The 14129-nt window shown below is 38.4% G+C and overlaps 1 protein-coding gene across 5 annotated transcripts in view; it reads right to left on the bottom strand.

Annotated features, from left to right (window-relative positions):
* The window catches only part of PROM1 (prominin 1), a 206444-nt gene that overhangs the window by 96775 nt on the left and 95540 nt on the right, over window positions 1-14129 (bottom strand). For 2 of the 5 annotated variants that reach the window (XR_013545551.1, XM_078394067.1), the window contains exons 5-6: window positions 5906-6111; window positions 1174-1294 (exon numbers count right to left, since the gene is read on the bottom strand). Coding sequence is in view for 4 of the 5 variants with exons in the window: in XM_078394067.1 (XP_078250193.1) it covers window positions 1174-1294; window positions 5906-6111 (327 nt within the window). In the remaining variant the exon portion in view is untranslated. Of the gene's footprint in view, window positions 1-1173; window positions 1295-5905; window positions 6112-11009; window positions 11037-14129 lie in introns of all 5 variants that reach the window. The other 3 variants (XM_078394069.1, XM_073001065.2, XM_078394066.1) reach the window with 2 other exon arrangements.

The raw sequence follows: 14129 nt of genomic DNA, 5'->3' as shown, positions 1-14129 counted from the left end.
ATGGTGAATCAATGCCAGTACTCACATTGATTTCCTAAGGCCATTGCATGCCCACTTCCATATGTAGATTGCATATATTGAAAGTGCCATGGGACAAGAAAAAGAAAAGGAAAATATCCAAGGAAAGAAGAGGAAATAGGAGGAGAAAGTGTAAAACCAGGAGAAATGGATTCAAGTTACAAGGAAGGAGATTTCAACTAAACATTAGGAAGAACTTGCTAATAGCAAGAGCCATTTGATAAAGGAATTAACTGTTTTAGAGACTGGTGGACTCTCCTTCACTGGAGGTTTTTAAGCAGATGTTTATAGCCACCTATCTCAGATATTTTAGCTGTGGATTTCCTGCACTGACAAGGGGTGGACTTGATCCTTGGACTACCTTCCAGCTCTACAGTTCTATGATTCTGTGTGTCAGAGATGAGGCAATATGGATAATTATACTGTATTGTACTTGTTTTAGTGCACTTTATGATATTTGATTTATGCCCCAATTGTATTATTATGTTGTATATGTATTATTTTGTTACTCTGTAGTTTTATCTGCTATAAACTGTCCAGAGTGGCCCTGGCTGCCAGATGGGCAGTACATAAACCAAAATGAATGAATGAATGAATGAATGAAATAATAATAATAATAATAATAATAATAATAATAATAATAATAATAATAATAATAATAATAATAATAATAATAATAATAATAATAATAATAATAATAATAATAATAATAATAATAATAATAATAATAATAATAATAATGGTCAAGATCAAATGTATATGAGAGTAAACAGAGCATGGATTACATGTTAGAGTTCCTTTATGGAATATACATATACACTGGCTCAATTTCAGAATTTAAACCAAACCAGGATTAAAAGAACCAAAGGTTTGAGAAGCTTACTTTGAAAAATCATAGCTATAGTCATGTGTATCACGTTACTTCTAGAATCTATTGGACTTTGGGAACAGGAGTAAATGTATAGAACTCCAATATATAAAAAAACATGTTTTGCTTCTTGAACATTTCAAGGTTTGTTCTACTACCTGGGCTGTTAATGCTGATTAAAACAAACCACTGTTTTGCACAGTATCTAGCTGAACCAATTTGTTATGAGCATCACTGTTATTTCAACTTTCTCCTTTAATAACTATAAGAAAAAGCTGGCACTTTACCCCAGGAGTATCATTTAGAAAAGTCCGCAGGTCTTTGAAATTACTGTTCACCAGCTTCTTTGCTCCTCTGACTTGCATTGTGAGATGCTGGTTAGCAGCGTAAGCAAAAAGTACACCAACACTATATATAAAAGGGGAAGAAATGTATGAAATTACTTTACTTAGTAAAGAAAACTTTTTGTTTAGCAAATATAGCATACTTTCTTCAACATAGGTAATGATCTGGTTTCAAATCAGAGCAGCTATGAAAATTTACATAAAAATGGGTTATGATGCTAAATTTGAAAGACCTGTTGGTAAATTTTAGGTCACTATTTATCATTAACTATTAGTCGGTGTCAGAGAACTAGAAGAAGCAGAATTACTTCTGTGTCTGTACTTGGTCTATGCTAGAGAATAGTTTTAACTTCAAATCTTCAGACACATATACAGTGGTGCCTCGCATAGCGATCGCTCCGTTTAATGAAGAAATCACTTTGCGACGATGTTTTTGCGATCGTTTTTGCGATCGCTTAATGATGGTCCCTATGGGGAAAATTCACTTTGCGATGATCGCAGGGAAGCGATCATCGCAAAGCCCCCATTTTCGGCCAGCTGATTGGCGATTCCAAAATGGCCACCGGGTAAACAAAATGCTTTAGAGGCACCGAAAATGGTCACCCCTATAGAGGATTTTCGCTTAAGGTTAGTTTTTAAGCCCGTAGGAATGCATTAATGGTGTTTTAATGTGTTTCTATGGGCTTTTAAATATCGCTTAGTGATGAAATCGCTTAGCAGCAATTTTTGCTGCAAGGATTAACATTGCTAAGTGAGGCACCACTGTATTTCAAGTTTTAAAGAATGCACAGGTTAGATAATCAAGCTAAGAGAGATGCGAAGTTGAGCAGGATTATCATTACAAATATGGACATTTCTCTAATGATTTGTGTTGAACAATTCACAATACTGCTGTAACATGGACATACCCAGAGCTATTCAACATGTTATGCCAGAATTAAGGTATATATTCAAAAGGAAAAAATCACCTTACACAAAGCAACTGTTCAGCACTGTTAATTATTGCTGCTTAATAATCAAGTGTTAATTATTTATCAGTTAATACATAACACAAAATACTTAGCTAATAGAAACAAATTACATTGCTCCTTATAAGAAAACAAGAGCAACCAGAATTTGAAGATGGATTTTAAAATGACTTCCCAGACTGGTATGACAAAAATGATGCTAGCCATATGCACTACAGAGAAAACAGTAAGTAGACCTGCTGCTTCAGCGAGAGGATCCAGTTTTCCTAGGCACCTGTGGTGCTAATATTCATATATGTAGCCCCAGATATCTAGATACTAGATATGTCATATCTAGTATGATGAGTCTTCTTGCCCTTCTGATATCCCATTATCCCCTAATCAACATTCACCAATCATGTGGCTACAAACATAGAAGCCTTGAGGTGGTAACTTCCTCCTTAAAAGTAACTTCTCCTCCTAAGTTTCCCCCTTCCCAACTCTTCAGATCGTTTCAATTCATTAATTTACTATTACAGGAAAACAGCTTGTGTCCTTGAATGCTGCCTCCTTTCTTTCTCCCAGATGATAGGGCATACCTGCATAGATGTTTCTTCAGCGAGCTGATCTCCTTGTTCGACATGACTGTTAACCCTAAACTGGCACTTTCACAGCCTGCCAAGTTCCTATAGCCTGACAGCAGTGATCTTTTACTATTGAAGGTCTCAGTACCCCATCCCCAGGCTTCCAAAGTCTTCCCCAGGGCAAAAGGGAGCCCTTGGAAGAATTGGAACCTGAAGTGGAAAAGATTAAGAAGTTTTTAATTAATTTAAATTAAATATTTCCATCCCAGATGATGATGTCATCTAGCTTACACAGCAAAAGTTACACCAAGAGGATTCTGACCTATGTGTAACTTAATGCTGTGTCATCCATTTGAACAGGGGTTAGATGTGTATTAAATAGCATATTGTCCTAATTTCTCAGAAGCCAAGGTCTCTGATAACTTTCTTATTCAGGAACAATTTCTACCCTCCCCACTCCCAAGTCATTAACATGATAAGAGAATTTGACTTACTAGACTTTCTGCATAGCAGTCACTTAGAATGGCTTGTACTTTGAGAAATGTGTTCTTTTCAAAATGAAAAATTCTCAAACTAGGTTTTCTTTTTGTTTTTACAAAAAATACCTTCATAGTACATTGAGCTACTGGCGTTTTGTATTTTGCAAACAAAGACTGAAACAATATCTTTCAGAGAACAAAGTTGCTGTTATAATACTAGCTATGTGAAGCTGTGTGAATTGAAAATACACTTTTAATCTATTGTCCATTGTGAAATTTTCTCTCTTTTGTAGGCTGTTGAGAGAAAATAAAAAACTTGAAAAACAATTATTAGAGAATATTGTTAGTCTTATAGATACCAAAGGGACAAGGGGAGATTGCAAAGAACACATAGTCACTTAACCCTAAATATCTGTATTTGTGATAGTGTTATGCACAGAACAGTGTCACAAAAGGGTCCTGTTTGGTTCAGACTAAAGGTCTTCTGTTCCATTAGCTCATTTTTAAAAGGTAGAAGCTCAAATGTGAGACAGACAGGTAACAGTCTTCCTTACTATATGCAGTAAATGATGGCTTTGAATATGGATATTATGTGTATTCTTATGAAGCAGGTGTAGAAATCTTAGGCCACCAAGGCCAGTCCAGTAATATTATGGGAGATGAATAATTGCCTCCTCATTAGCATGCTTTGGCTGATTTGTGTTTGGCTAATCTCGTTGTAGTTAAGAATGGCAAACTGCTATGTTTTTGTTGGGTTAATGGCTTCTGATAATACAATTTACAAGAGCCTGATCCATGCTTTACTGTGTCAGATAGAGGAACAATTAGGTTGCTTCCCTTATCCTATTCTCACTTGAAAATTTGATTCAATCCTGCAATGAAAATTTGGCTGAGTTGGTGTTATGGCCCACATTTCACACTATTCAAATATGTTGCTGACACTTCGCCACCGCCCCACACAGTTGACTGTTCAACAGCTGAGTGGGGGGACTTGTCACCCCACCTTCTCACTGGAATGGACAGCTGTGCAGGGAGGTGGGGAAGCATCATTTGGGCTGCTTCCTGGATTGGTGTGATGAGAATGATGCTGACTGTGCACACCATGCAGCAAGCAGTAAGTAGACCTGCTGGTTTGGGGGGGAGGGTTCAGTTTTTGCAAATACCTGTGGTGCTGATATTCATATTTGTATACCCAGGAATGCAAGTATGAATATCCCATATCTAGATCATACCACAGTAGACGATGCCAGATCATTCTTTCATGCAACCATGCTCTTCTGCTGTGCAATAGCTTAAGAATGAGATCCACTTTTGTATTAGAAGTAGATTAGCAAGGTTTTTTTTAAAATTTTATTGGGGAGTTTTATTCTGTGTAAGCTCTTAAATGTTCTCAGGCCTAAAGGTTTCTATGTTTTGCATTTTAAACATGCTTTGCCTATTTTTGTTTTAACCATCTGTAACATGTTCCTGAACTTTTTGTCTTTGAGAATGCCTTTGACCCTTTTCCTTTTGATGCAGTCTTAAAGTAAACTTTTATTATATTTTATCCATGTGTAAAAGTAAAGGATGTGCTAGAAAAGGAGCCTCAAAACCTGAAAGGCGAATGGATACAAAACTTTAAATTAATTTAAATTAAATATTCTCACTGGCAGATTATATCAACGAGCTTGCACAGCACATGAGGATTTCAGCCAAAGGACAGCAGTGGGCATTTGAGTATGCCAACATTTTAGATGCAAGTCAAAGGGAGAAGTCAAAGGAAACCATGTATTTTTATGGGGGAAACCAGGATGGCACTGTCTCAGAAGTAAGACAAGGCAATTTTAAATAGTTCAATTGACTACAAAACTGATTCAGACCAGCTTTTCACAGAAGCTCCCAACAAAGCAACAGATATACCAATACCAAAGAAGAGTTGGACAAACTGATTTGCAAAAGAAAGGCCAGCTCAAACATGAATTTAATTTAATTTAATTGTTCTCCCTTATTTACCTACCTTCTATTATTTTTTGGTATGTTTTGTTAATAGCTGATGTTTATGGATTAATGTATATATGTTGTTGTTAGCCGCTCAGAGTGGTATAAATATACCAGATGGGCGGGATATAAATCAAATAAATAATAAATAAATAAATAAATGAAGGGGAAACATTCTAGAAAATAATACAAACAAAACTTTGCATACCAAATTCTCAAAAAAAAAAAAAAAGAATCTCAAAAACCCAACTACATGATCAGAATATATTGTATATTCTGTTGGACTGTAGCACTATAGGCTTTAGGTGAAGGACTAAATCTGAGTGCTGTCATGAAAAAGCCTGCATGCACTGTATGAAATTAACAGTTATAGAACTTTATCCCTGCCATCTTAATTTTGTTGACATTTAGGAAGTTATTACAACATTTTATTTTTTTACAGGTTATCTATCTGAAATTACGCATTCTTGTGACTAAATACATCCTGTGAGGCTGATGATCATATAGCACTGTTCCAGCTATTTCAGTAGAACTACGCAATGAATTCTGAAGTACAGCTGGAGTGGTTCAAGTCAACTTCCTGCATGTTATTCCTCACTGAATAAAAATTCAATCAGAAAAGGACCAGAATATTCTCAGGTACATACCAAAGCAAAATTTACACAGAGCTGGGGTTGCTAATACTTGCCTGATTAATAAAGCAGCAACAAAAAGAACTGTAGCAAAGCAGCCCCTCTGGCAGTCTGCATTTTTCTTCTGCCTTTGGTGCATTTCTCCACCGCAGTTGTCACAGCAGCGACACATGCAGAAGCAGAGCCCCACCAGAGGCACGAATACAACAAACAGTACTCCCAGAGCAGCTGAAACTATAAAACCTATTTCATAGTAAGCAGCCTGCAATTCAGACATAAACAAGAAATAAGAGCAGATATTATAGAAACAACTAAGGTTCAATGTATTTATGAAGGCTTTGAACTAAGGTTCATACTACAAAAGGGACTTTTAAACCAAATTGCCTCTCCTCCGCTTAACTGACAAACCATTTGCCAAGGTGGCAAGATAACATGATAGGATTGAAGTGTATCTTGAATTATTAGGCCACTCTGTAAGATAGATAGAAAGCCAATGCATGCTAACGATTTCCACATTTTTCTGTCAATTCATGGGATTCGTTGATAAAGCTCACATGGAAGATGGGAAGCACAGAAAGATCACAAATATATATTACAAAATGGGGAAAAGGTAGTTCATGATGGTTTGTGGTTTATCGCTATTAATGAACGAACCATGGACTTTCACAAACTTTCTGATGAAATGAACAATTTTATGGTTTGTGCAATTCAGAACTTCCAGGAGGGGAGGAAAAGCCTTCGTTTGAGTTAAAGATGCCAAACTTGCTGTAAGTCTTCAGGTGACTCTCCTTCCATCTGTACAAGTTTAGCAAAGACTGGATTTAGGACATCCAGGTTACAGCCTCCCAAAGCAAGTCCCCCAGGAAATTGCTCTTTATCAGCTGGTTAAAGAGCATTTTCCTGGGGGGGGGCTGCATTGGGAGACCTAACTTGATATCCTAAATCTAATCTTTGCCAAACTTGGACTGACTCTTGGCTGACTCTTCTCCCCACCCCCTCCAAGTTTGATGAAAATTGGATTTGGGCCATCCAAGTTAAAGCCCCCCCCCCAATCAGGTCCTTTTAGCAGATGGCTAAAGAGCACTTTCTTGGGGGAGACTGCTTTGTGGGGCTATAATTTGGAGAGGGTGGAGAGGAGAGCAAGCCCAAGAGTCAGTTCAAGTTTAGTGATTGGATTTGGCATGTTCAAGTTACAGTCTATGAACAAATCACAAATGCCTATAATAGTTTGCCGTTTCTTTCTGGGCAGGCATGTTTCCCTGAAGCACCCCAAAATAAACCATGAAACGATTTTGGTTTTAGTTTTTCTTTTTTTGCTTCATGGTTCATTTCATGCCCATCTCTAATCACAAATGCATAATTGCTGCTCAGATAATGCAATCCTCTCTATTAACAGTGACTGGTCAAACTGAACAAACTAAAAAGCAAAGGAAGCAGCAAGGAAAAATAATTTTTAAAAGTACAATGTTAGCACAACTGTGAAGTATGCTTCCAGTTTTAGAGCACCAATGACAACCACAACAAAAATAAGAGTCCTGGCTTTGAAAACACTACAGTTCCTGGGTTTTATCATATGTAAAATAGACCTGGCAGCCCCAATTGTCTTCAAGATGTGTACTGGAGTGATTGTAACTGCAAGATCTTCTCTGGCAGGAATTCCACAACGAAATATAATCAAGCAACATACAGCTGGAGAAGGGAACTACTGTATTAAAACTAAGTCCTCTTCATTTGTTTCTGGAGACACATGGTCATTTTGTTAGCATGAGCTCTGATTGTGCCTCCTATTCTGAAGAATATCCCCCCCCCCCCGAATGACCTTACAGCAGTCTGATTTATCTCTGTCTTCATTGGGAGACTGGGTATACCCACCTAGGAAAGATACGAACCCAATTTTGGTAACAATTTGGAATTGAAACCCCAACCTCTGGCTTGGCAACTAGTACCTAAGTTACTAAATTACTATCCAGCCACCTACCAATAATACAGTAGTGCCCCGCATAGCGAGGTTAATCCGTTCCGGATTAACCCTCGCTATGCGAAATCGTCGCTAAACGGGTAGGGGAAATGTATTGAAACGCATTAAACTTAGTTTAATGTGTTCCAATACCTTTGTTACTTACCCGTTCAGCGAGGATTCCAATTGCCGGCAGCCATTTTCGCGCCTTTGCTAAGCGAGGGCAGGGCGCGAAAACGGCTGCCGGCAGCCATTTCCGGGCTTCTGGCGGCCATTTTGGAACCGCTGATCAGCTGTTCGGCGGCTCCAAAATGGCCGCCGCAATACCCGCTCTTCGCAATGCGGGTTTTCCCCATTGCGACCATTGGGTATGTTTCCGTATAGCGATCCCGAAAAAGGGATCACTATACGGAAACATCGTTATACGGTGCACTCGTTAAGCGAGGCACCACTGTAATAGGAAAGCGGGGGGAGAACTACATTGGAAAAATAGCATAACCCTTATTAAAGAAATACCTTTATTAGGTTAACTCAAAGTTTACTAAACAACATGCATAGTGAATAGAATAGAGTTCCAGGGATGGGGACCTGAGTTGTATAGCTCACTGTCAAGTCTCACTTAAGTCACACTAGTGACTCAACTTGGACTCTACTTTTTTTTAATGACTTCGACTTGACTTGTGATTGGAGCCCCTTTTCTGAGTTCAGTCTCTATTCTTTTAGGGTTTTTTAAAAAACTTGCTTCACGTATATTTTAAATTGCTCTGTTTTCCAGTTGGAATCCTCTTGTTTAAGACGTTGCAGAGGGAAATCCCACTGCAGAAACTGCTTCTGGCTCATGTGTAACTGATGAAGGAGGGAGGGTGCTTCTCTGCGACTGGGTGGGCAGAGCTGCTGTTAATGTCTTGGTCTCTGAGCTGTGTTTGCAACTTTTTGCATCATTGAGAGAGAGAGAGAGAGAGAGAGGAACCTGTTCAAGCTGATTTCAGCTAGAACTGTTTTAAAAATAAGCAAACTAAGATTTGTACATTTTTTTTACAAATTTTAAACTTTTCCTATTGTTTTCAGGGGAAGGCCAGAGGGGAACAAAAGTGGATTATTCACAACCCTCACACCTCTCCACACAGACCCCATGCACCCCTCCCTTTTTCTAGGGAAAAACTTGTTTTTAATAGGGACTTGGGGCTTTGGAGTCAGTACCAAAAACTTGGGGACTTGGACCCAAAGACTTGCCAACATCCCTAGAGAGTTCTGCTAAAACTTCATGCGGCCAAAAACAACACAAAAAAGATGTTAAGTGGGTGGCTGATTTTGAAGTCATTGACTTTTTTTAGTCACAGTCTTAAAACAGAAAGGGGGAGGAAGTTAGAATTAGGCTTGGTGACGGGCTGTGATGATTTGAGGTTGTATATAGGAATTGTTCCTGTGATTATTGTCATGAAGAAACAAACAACTGTTGATTCCCCATTTTGAATATGGTTAAAGAGGTGCCATTCAATAATGCATTTTGAAAAGTAACCCATGGTCAGTAATGTTCCAGGTTTATGGGGAAAAAAACTGAAACGCACACACACACAACCACTGGACACTTGTAACTGTATCGAAGGCTGCCAGGGAAATAGATATCTCTCTTAATTTCTTCACTGTCATTCTTGACTCTCTTGGGTATTAAATAAGATCATTATGTACAGTGGGGTCTCGACTTACGAACGGCTCGACATACGAACGTTTCGACTTACGAACTGCTCTCATAGGAATATATGGACTCGACTTACGAACTTAGATTCTAATTGATTAAGTTGGAAAACAATTTAACTTTTTCTTTTTCTTATCTATCATTTATTATTTTTAGTATGTCTGTTAATAATAGATGTTTATGGATTAATTTTTTAATTGTATTTGTTCTGTTGTTAGCCGCTCAGAGTGGTATAATTATACCAGATGGGCGGGATATAAATCAAATAAATAAATAAATAAATAAATAAATAAATAAATAAATAAATAAATAAATAAATAAATATTTTTTCCCTTTTTTTAAAAGCTAAGTCATCTTAGGTTGAAAGGAAAAAGAAAAAATATCCCCCTCTAGTGGCAGAAGGCAGAATAGCAGCTTCCCATTAGTTTCTATGGACGAAAACAGCAGATACGGATTAAATGGTTTTCAATGCATTCCTATGGGAAATGCAGATTCGATTTAAGAACTTTTCGACCTGAGAACTGCCTTCCAATACGGATTAAGTTCGTAAGTTGAGACTCCACTGTATTCTGCTCAACAAAAAGCTGAATTTTGTGACTTTATAAGTTGCCATCATTTTTCTTGCTTTGCTTGTATGTCAGTGAAACTCTACCTATAGCCTAGATGCAAGCTCCCCTGTAGACTGAAGTGGGCCACTGTTTACTTCTACTGTGCAAACTCCTGGCCTGCAGTTCATTTAAGTACTCTATCTGGTTAGCCATATTTCGCAAACAAGAAACACGAAGGTGGACTTAACAGACTTTCAGTTTCTTAAGGCCCTTAGCTGTTGTTTCTTCAAATCAAGCAATACATATAAAGCTAAAATATATATTCAGAATACCTGTATTACAAAAACCCATTTTGATACTTGGGGTTTCAAAATACTGATTGGGCACTTCCTTGTACTTCTGTCTTTGACGACAACTGAGTCAGTCTTTATTGACTATTAGAATATTAACTGTAATTGATTAAGTTGGAAAACATGTAATTTATAGTTATTCAATACTGCTATTATCCATCTGTGAGTACCATCTTATTACAAGTGCAGAGGAAGAATAGTTGTCAGTCATTTTCCTTCAGGGCCAGTTACAAGCTAGCTTCTCACCAGTTACATTTCATCATGCTCCAATTCTGCTTTCAGTGATTCTGCCTCAAATTCCACCACTTACTTCATGAAAACAGCCCCAAGGACAAACAAATGCAACACACAGTCATTTATACCAGCAACCTCCTAGGAGTTTTAAGTAAAATATTTTGTTAGATAAAAGAAATAGGTTTCTCTTACAGCCCACAAAAAATCTACTTTTACAGACAGAATCAACAATGTAGTAAATGGCTCAGCTAAAATTGTTAAAACAAATATCCAACAAATGCAATAAAAATAGGAAATGAACAACTGCATTATGTAATTATTAGTTCATTAATAATATTTTCCACAGTGTGCATCAGATACAACAAAAGGCTTTACCTGAAGAGTCAGGACAACATTTTCTGGCTGTGGAAGTCAAGGCAGATGGAAAGAATATATGATGCACAGGCAGCATGCATAAAAAGAAGGCAGGTGAGCAATAAATGAAAGAACCAAAAGATGACGTTTATAATACGAACAAAGTAAAAATAATTGTTAAGAGTATGTCAGGTATTGACAATCCAATCCATTGTAGCTCCAATGTGTAGTCTGAACAAACTTAAAATAATTTAGGATTTATATGATGTATAGTTGATAATCAGTTCTTATTTTCTGCATATCTTATCCTTAGTTCTCCTATAAAACTTGCTATAGAGAGGCATAGGATGCCTTTTTGAAGTTTCCTTTGTTTTATTGTCGTCTGCATTATTTGAAGTAAATTTTCTACTGTGAACAGCTATTGAGGCAGAATTACACCAAACAGAAGTTGTTTACACCCCGGAAGACTATAAGGAAAATCACTCTTACATTTATTTACAAAGTCTAATACAACACTGTCTTATGTATGGGTGGACAAATCAAAACTACTATATTAAAAAAAGACAGTCAATCAGCCTTTGCTTCTGTGGCCGCCTCCTCATACGTCACAGAGGGGACACCACTTCACACTCTCTTTCTCAACACTCGCTGCCACCAACCACACACATATATCTGACTCCTCAGACAAAGGTATGGATTTTAAAAAGGAAAATGATTGTTTATTGTAACAAGTAACTAAGTTAATCACTATAATCAATACATAAATAAAGTATCCCCCTCAAACACACTATCACTCAGACCTTAACTAACACAGTACTTTATGCCCTAACTCAACTCTCACTCTCACTCTAACTCTCCAAAACTGTCTCACATCATTCACTCCCCCCCTTATATACACAGCTCCATCTCCTGGAGTCCCACCTCCTGCCCCGCTATAGGCAGAAGAGCTCCAGCATACCATTGATAGGCAGGTGACGTCATCGCAGCCGTCACATACCTTCCCCCTTAATAAGTTGTTTTGTGATGAAAAGCTATAGTGCTTTCCATCATAAAACAACTGCAGGTCAAATATATCATCAAACAAAACATTTCAATAACTATCATAAACTTACCACATTTTCATGCATACACATACCTACCATTAATACTTATGCTTACTTTAAATAATAAATGAACATATAACACGGCATTGAACAATATACTCAACATTGTAATACAAATAATAACATTAAACGTTCAGATATACTGCAAGAGTCCATATCAATTCATCCGCTGTCTTCTGGTCTTCTGGATAAGGCGTCAGCCACGCAGTTCATAGTCCCTCTGACCATCTTAACCTCGAAGTCATAGTCCTGCAAGAGAAGTGCCCACCTCATCAGCTTACTGTTCTGGGCTTTCATTGTCCTTAGCCACATTAGAGGTGAGTGATCAGTGCACAAAGTAAAATGACGATCCCAGATGTAGGCCTTCAATTTCTTAATCGCAAAAACGATGGCCCAACACTCCTTCTCAATGGTAGACATATTCTTCTCACTTGGTTTCAGCTTCTTGCTTAAGTAGGACACAGGATGTTGGTCTCCGTTGTCATCTTGTTGACACAGCACCGCTCCCACGCCGGCATTGGATACGTCAGTAGAGATGATAAATTCTCTGCTGAAGTCAGGAGCATGCAGCACAGGATGGTTGGTTAAAGCTTCTTTCAGCCGACCAAATGCCACCTCGCAGTCTTGGGACCAGGAAACATGGTCACTGCTCCTTTTCTTCGTCAGCTCTGATAATGGTGCAGCAATCTCACTAAAGTAGGGTATAAACTTTCTATAGTACCCTACCAGACCTAAAAAGGATCTTACTTTCTTTTTAGTATTGGGTCTGGGCCATTTAAGAATTGCATCTACCTTGGTCTCTAGGGGTTTGATAAGACCTCCCCCAACTCTATGACCTAGGTATTTCATCTCAGGGCTCCCCAGTTGACACTTGCTGGCTTTTACAGTTAGCCCAGCATCCTTTAATCTTTGAAACACTAATTCTAAGTGGCATAGGTGATCCAGCCAGGTGTTGCTAAAGATCCCTATATCATCGATATAAGCCACAGTGAATGCACTGAGCCCTTGCAAAGTTTGGTCCATGAGCCTTTGAAATGTAGCTGGTGAATTTCGCAGGCCAAAACTGAGAACCCGGAACTCAAACAGACCAAATGGACTACAAAATGCGATTTTCTCTTGGTCCCTAGGATCGATTCTTACTTGCCAGAACCCTTTAGTTAGGTCCAAACAAGATATGAATCTGCACCCTCCAATGGTTTCAATTAGGTCATCAAGCCTGGGCATAGGATAAGCATCAGGTTTAGTTACTGCATTTAACTTTCTGTAGTCTATGCAGAACCTTATACTACCGTCCGGCTTGTTCACCAAAACTACCGGGGCTGACCAAGCGCTAGAAGAGGGTACAATAATTTGGTCTTTCAGCATTTCATCAAGTTCTTTACGAACTTTCTCAACATAAGGACCTGTTACCCTATATGGAGTTACAGACTGAGGGGAAGCATTCCCTGTGTCAATCCTGTGTAGCACTCCCTTGGCAACACTGGGTTTGTTTGAGAACACTTCTTGATATTTTGTAACTAGCGTTCTAAGACTACTCTGCTGTTCACTGGATAGAGCAGGGCTGATCTGCACATCTTGTGGATTGAACTTTTGTTGCCCCCTCCCTTCCCAAAAGGATAACTCCTGTTCCTCTTTATCAGCAGCTTTCATAGCAAACAGCACATGGTTCGTTTCTCTATAATAAGGCTTAAGGGCATTGACATGAACGACCCTCCTGCCTAAACTTTTGTTGTCCTCAATAATATAATTGAAGTCACTCATTTTCTGAATTACTCTATATGGTCCATGTCGCAAACACGGGTTCGAAAACTCACGTGTAAGCTTGGACAGAGAGCAATCAGGAGTTTGCACATGCTAAAATGGGCTGAGTGAGTCCAATCTCAGCTAGCCTTGATACAACACTCCTTCTCGCAGGTCTGCCCACATAAGAACACCCTGGTACTCTCAGATATTATTATGAAAAGGTCAAGTGGGCTTTGTAGTCCTTAGACTTAACTTGCACCACTGACAGGACTCTAAGTAAGCTAGGCCGAGGCAG

The sequence above is a fragment of the Pogona vitticeps genome, chromosome 5 (genome assembly GCF_051106095.1).
Source record: "Pogona vitticeps strain Pit_001003342236 chromosome 5, PviZW2.1, whole genome shotgun sequence".
NCBI classification, from domain to species: domain Eukaryota; kingdom Metazoa; phylum Chordata; class Lepidosauria; order Squamata; family Agamidae; genus Pogona; species Pogona vitticeps.
This window is presented reverse-complemented; position numbering and strand designations above follow the sequence as displayed.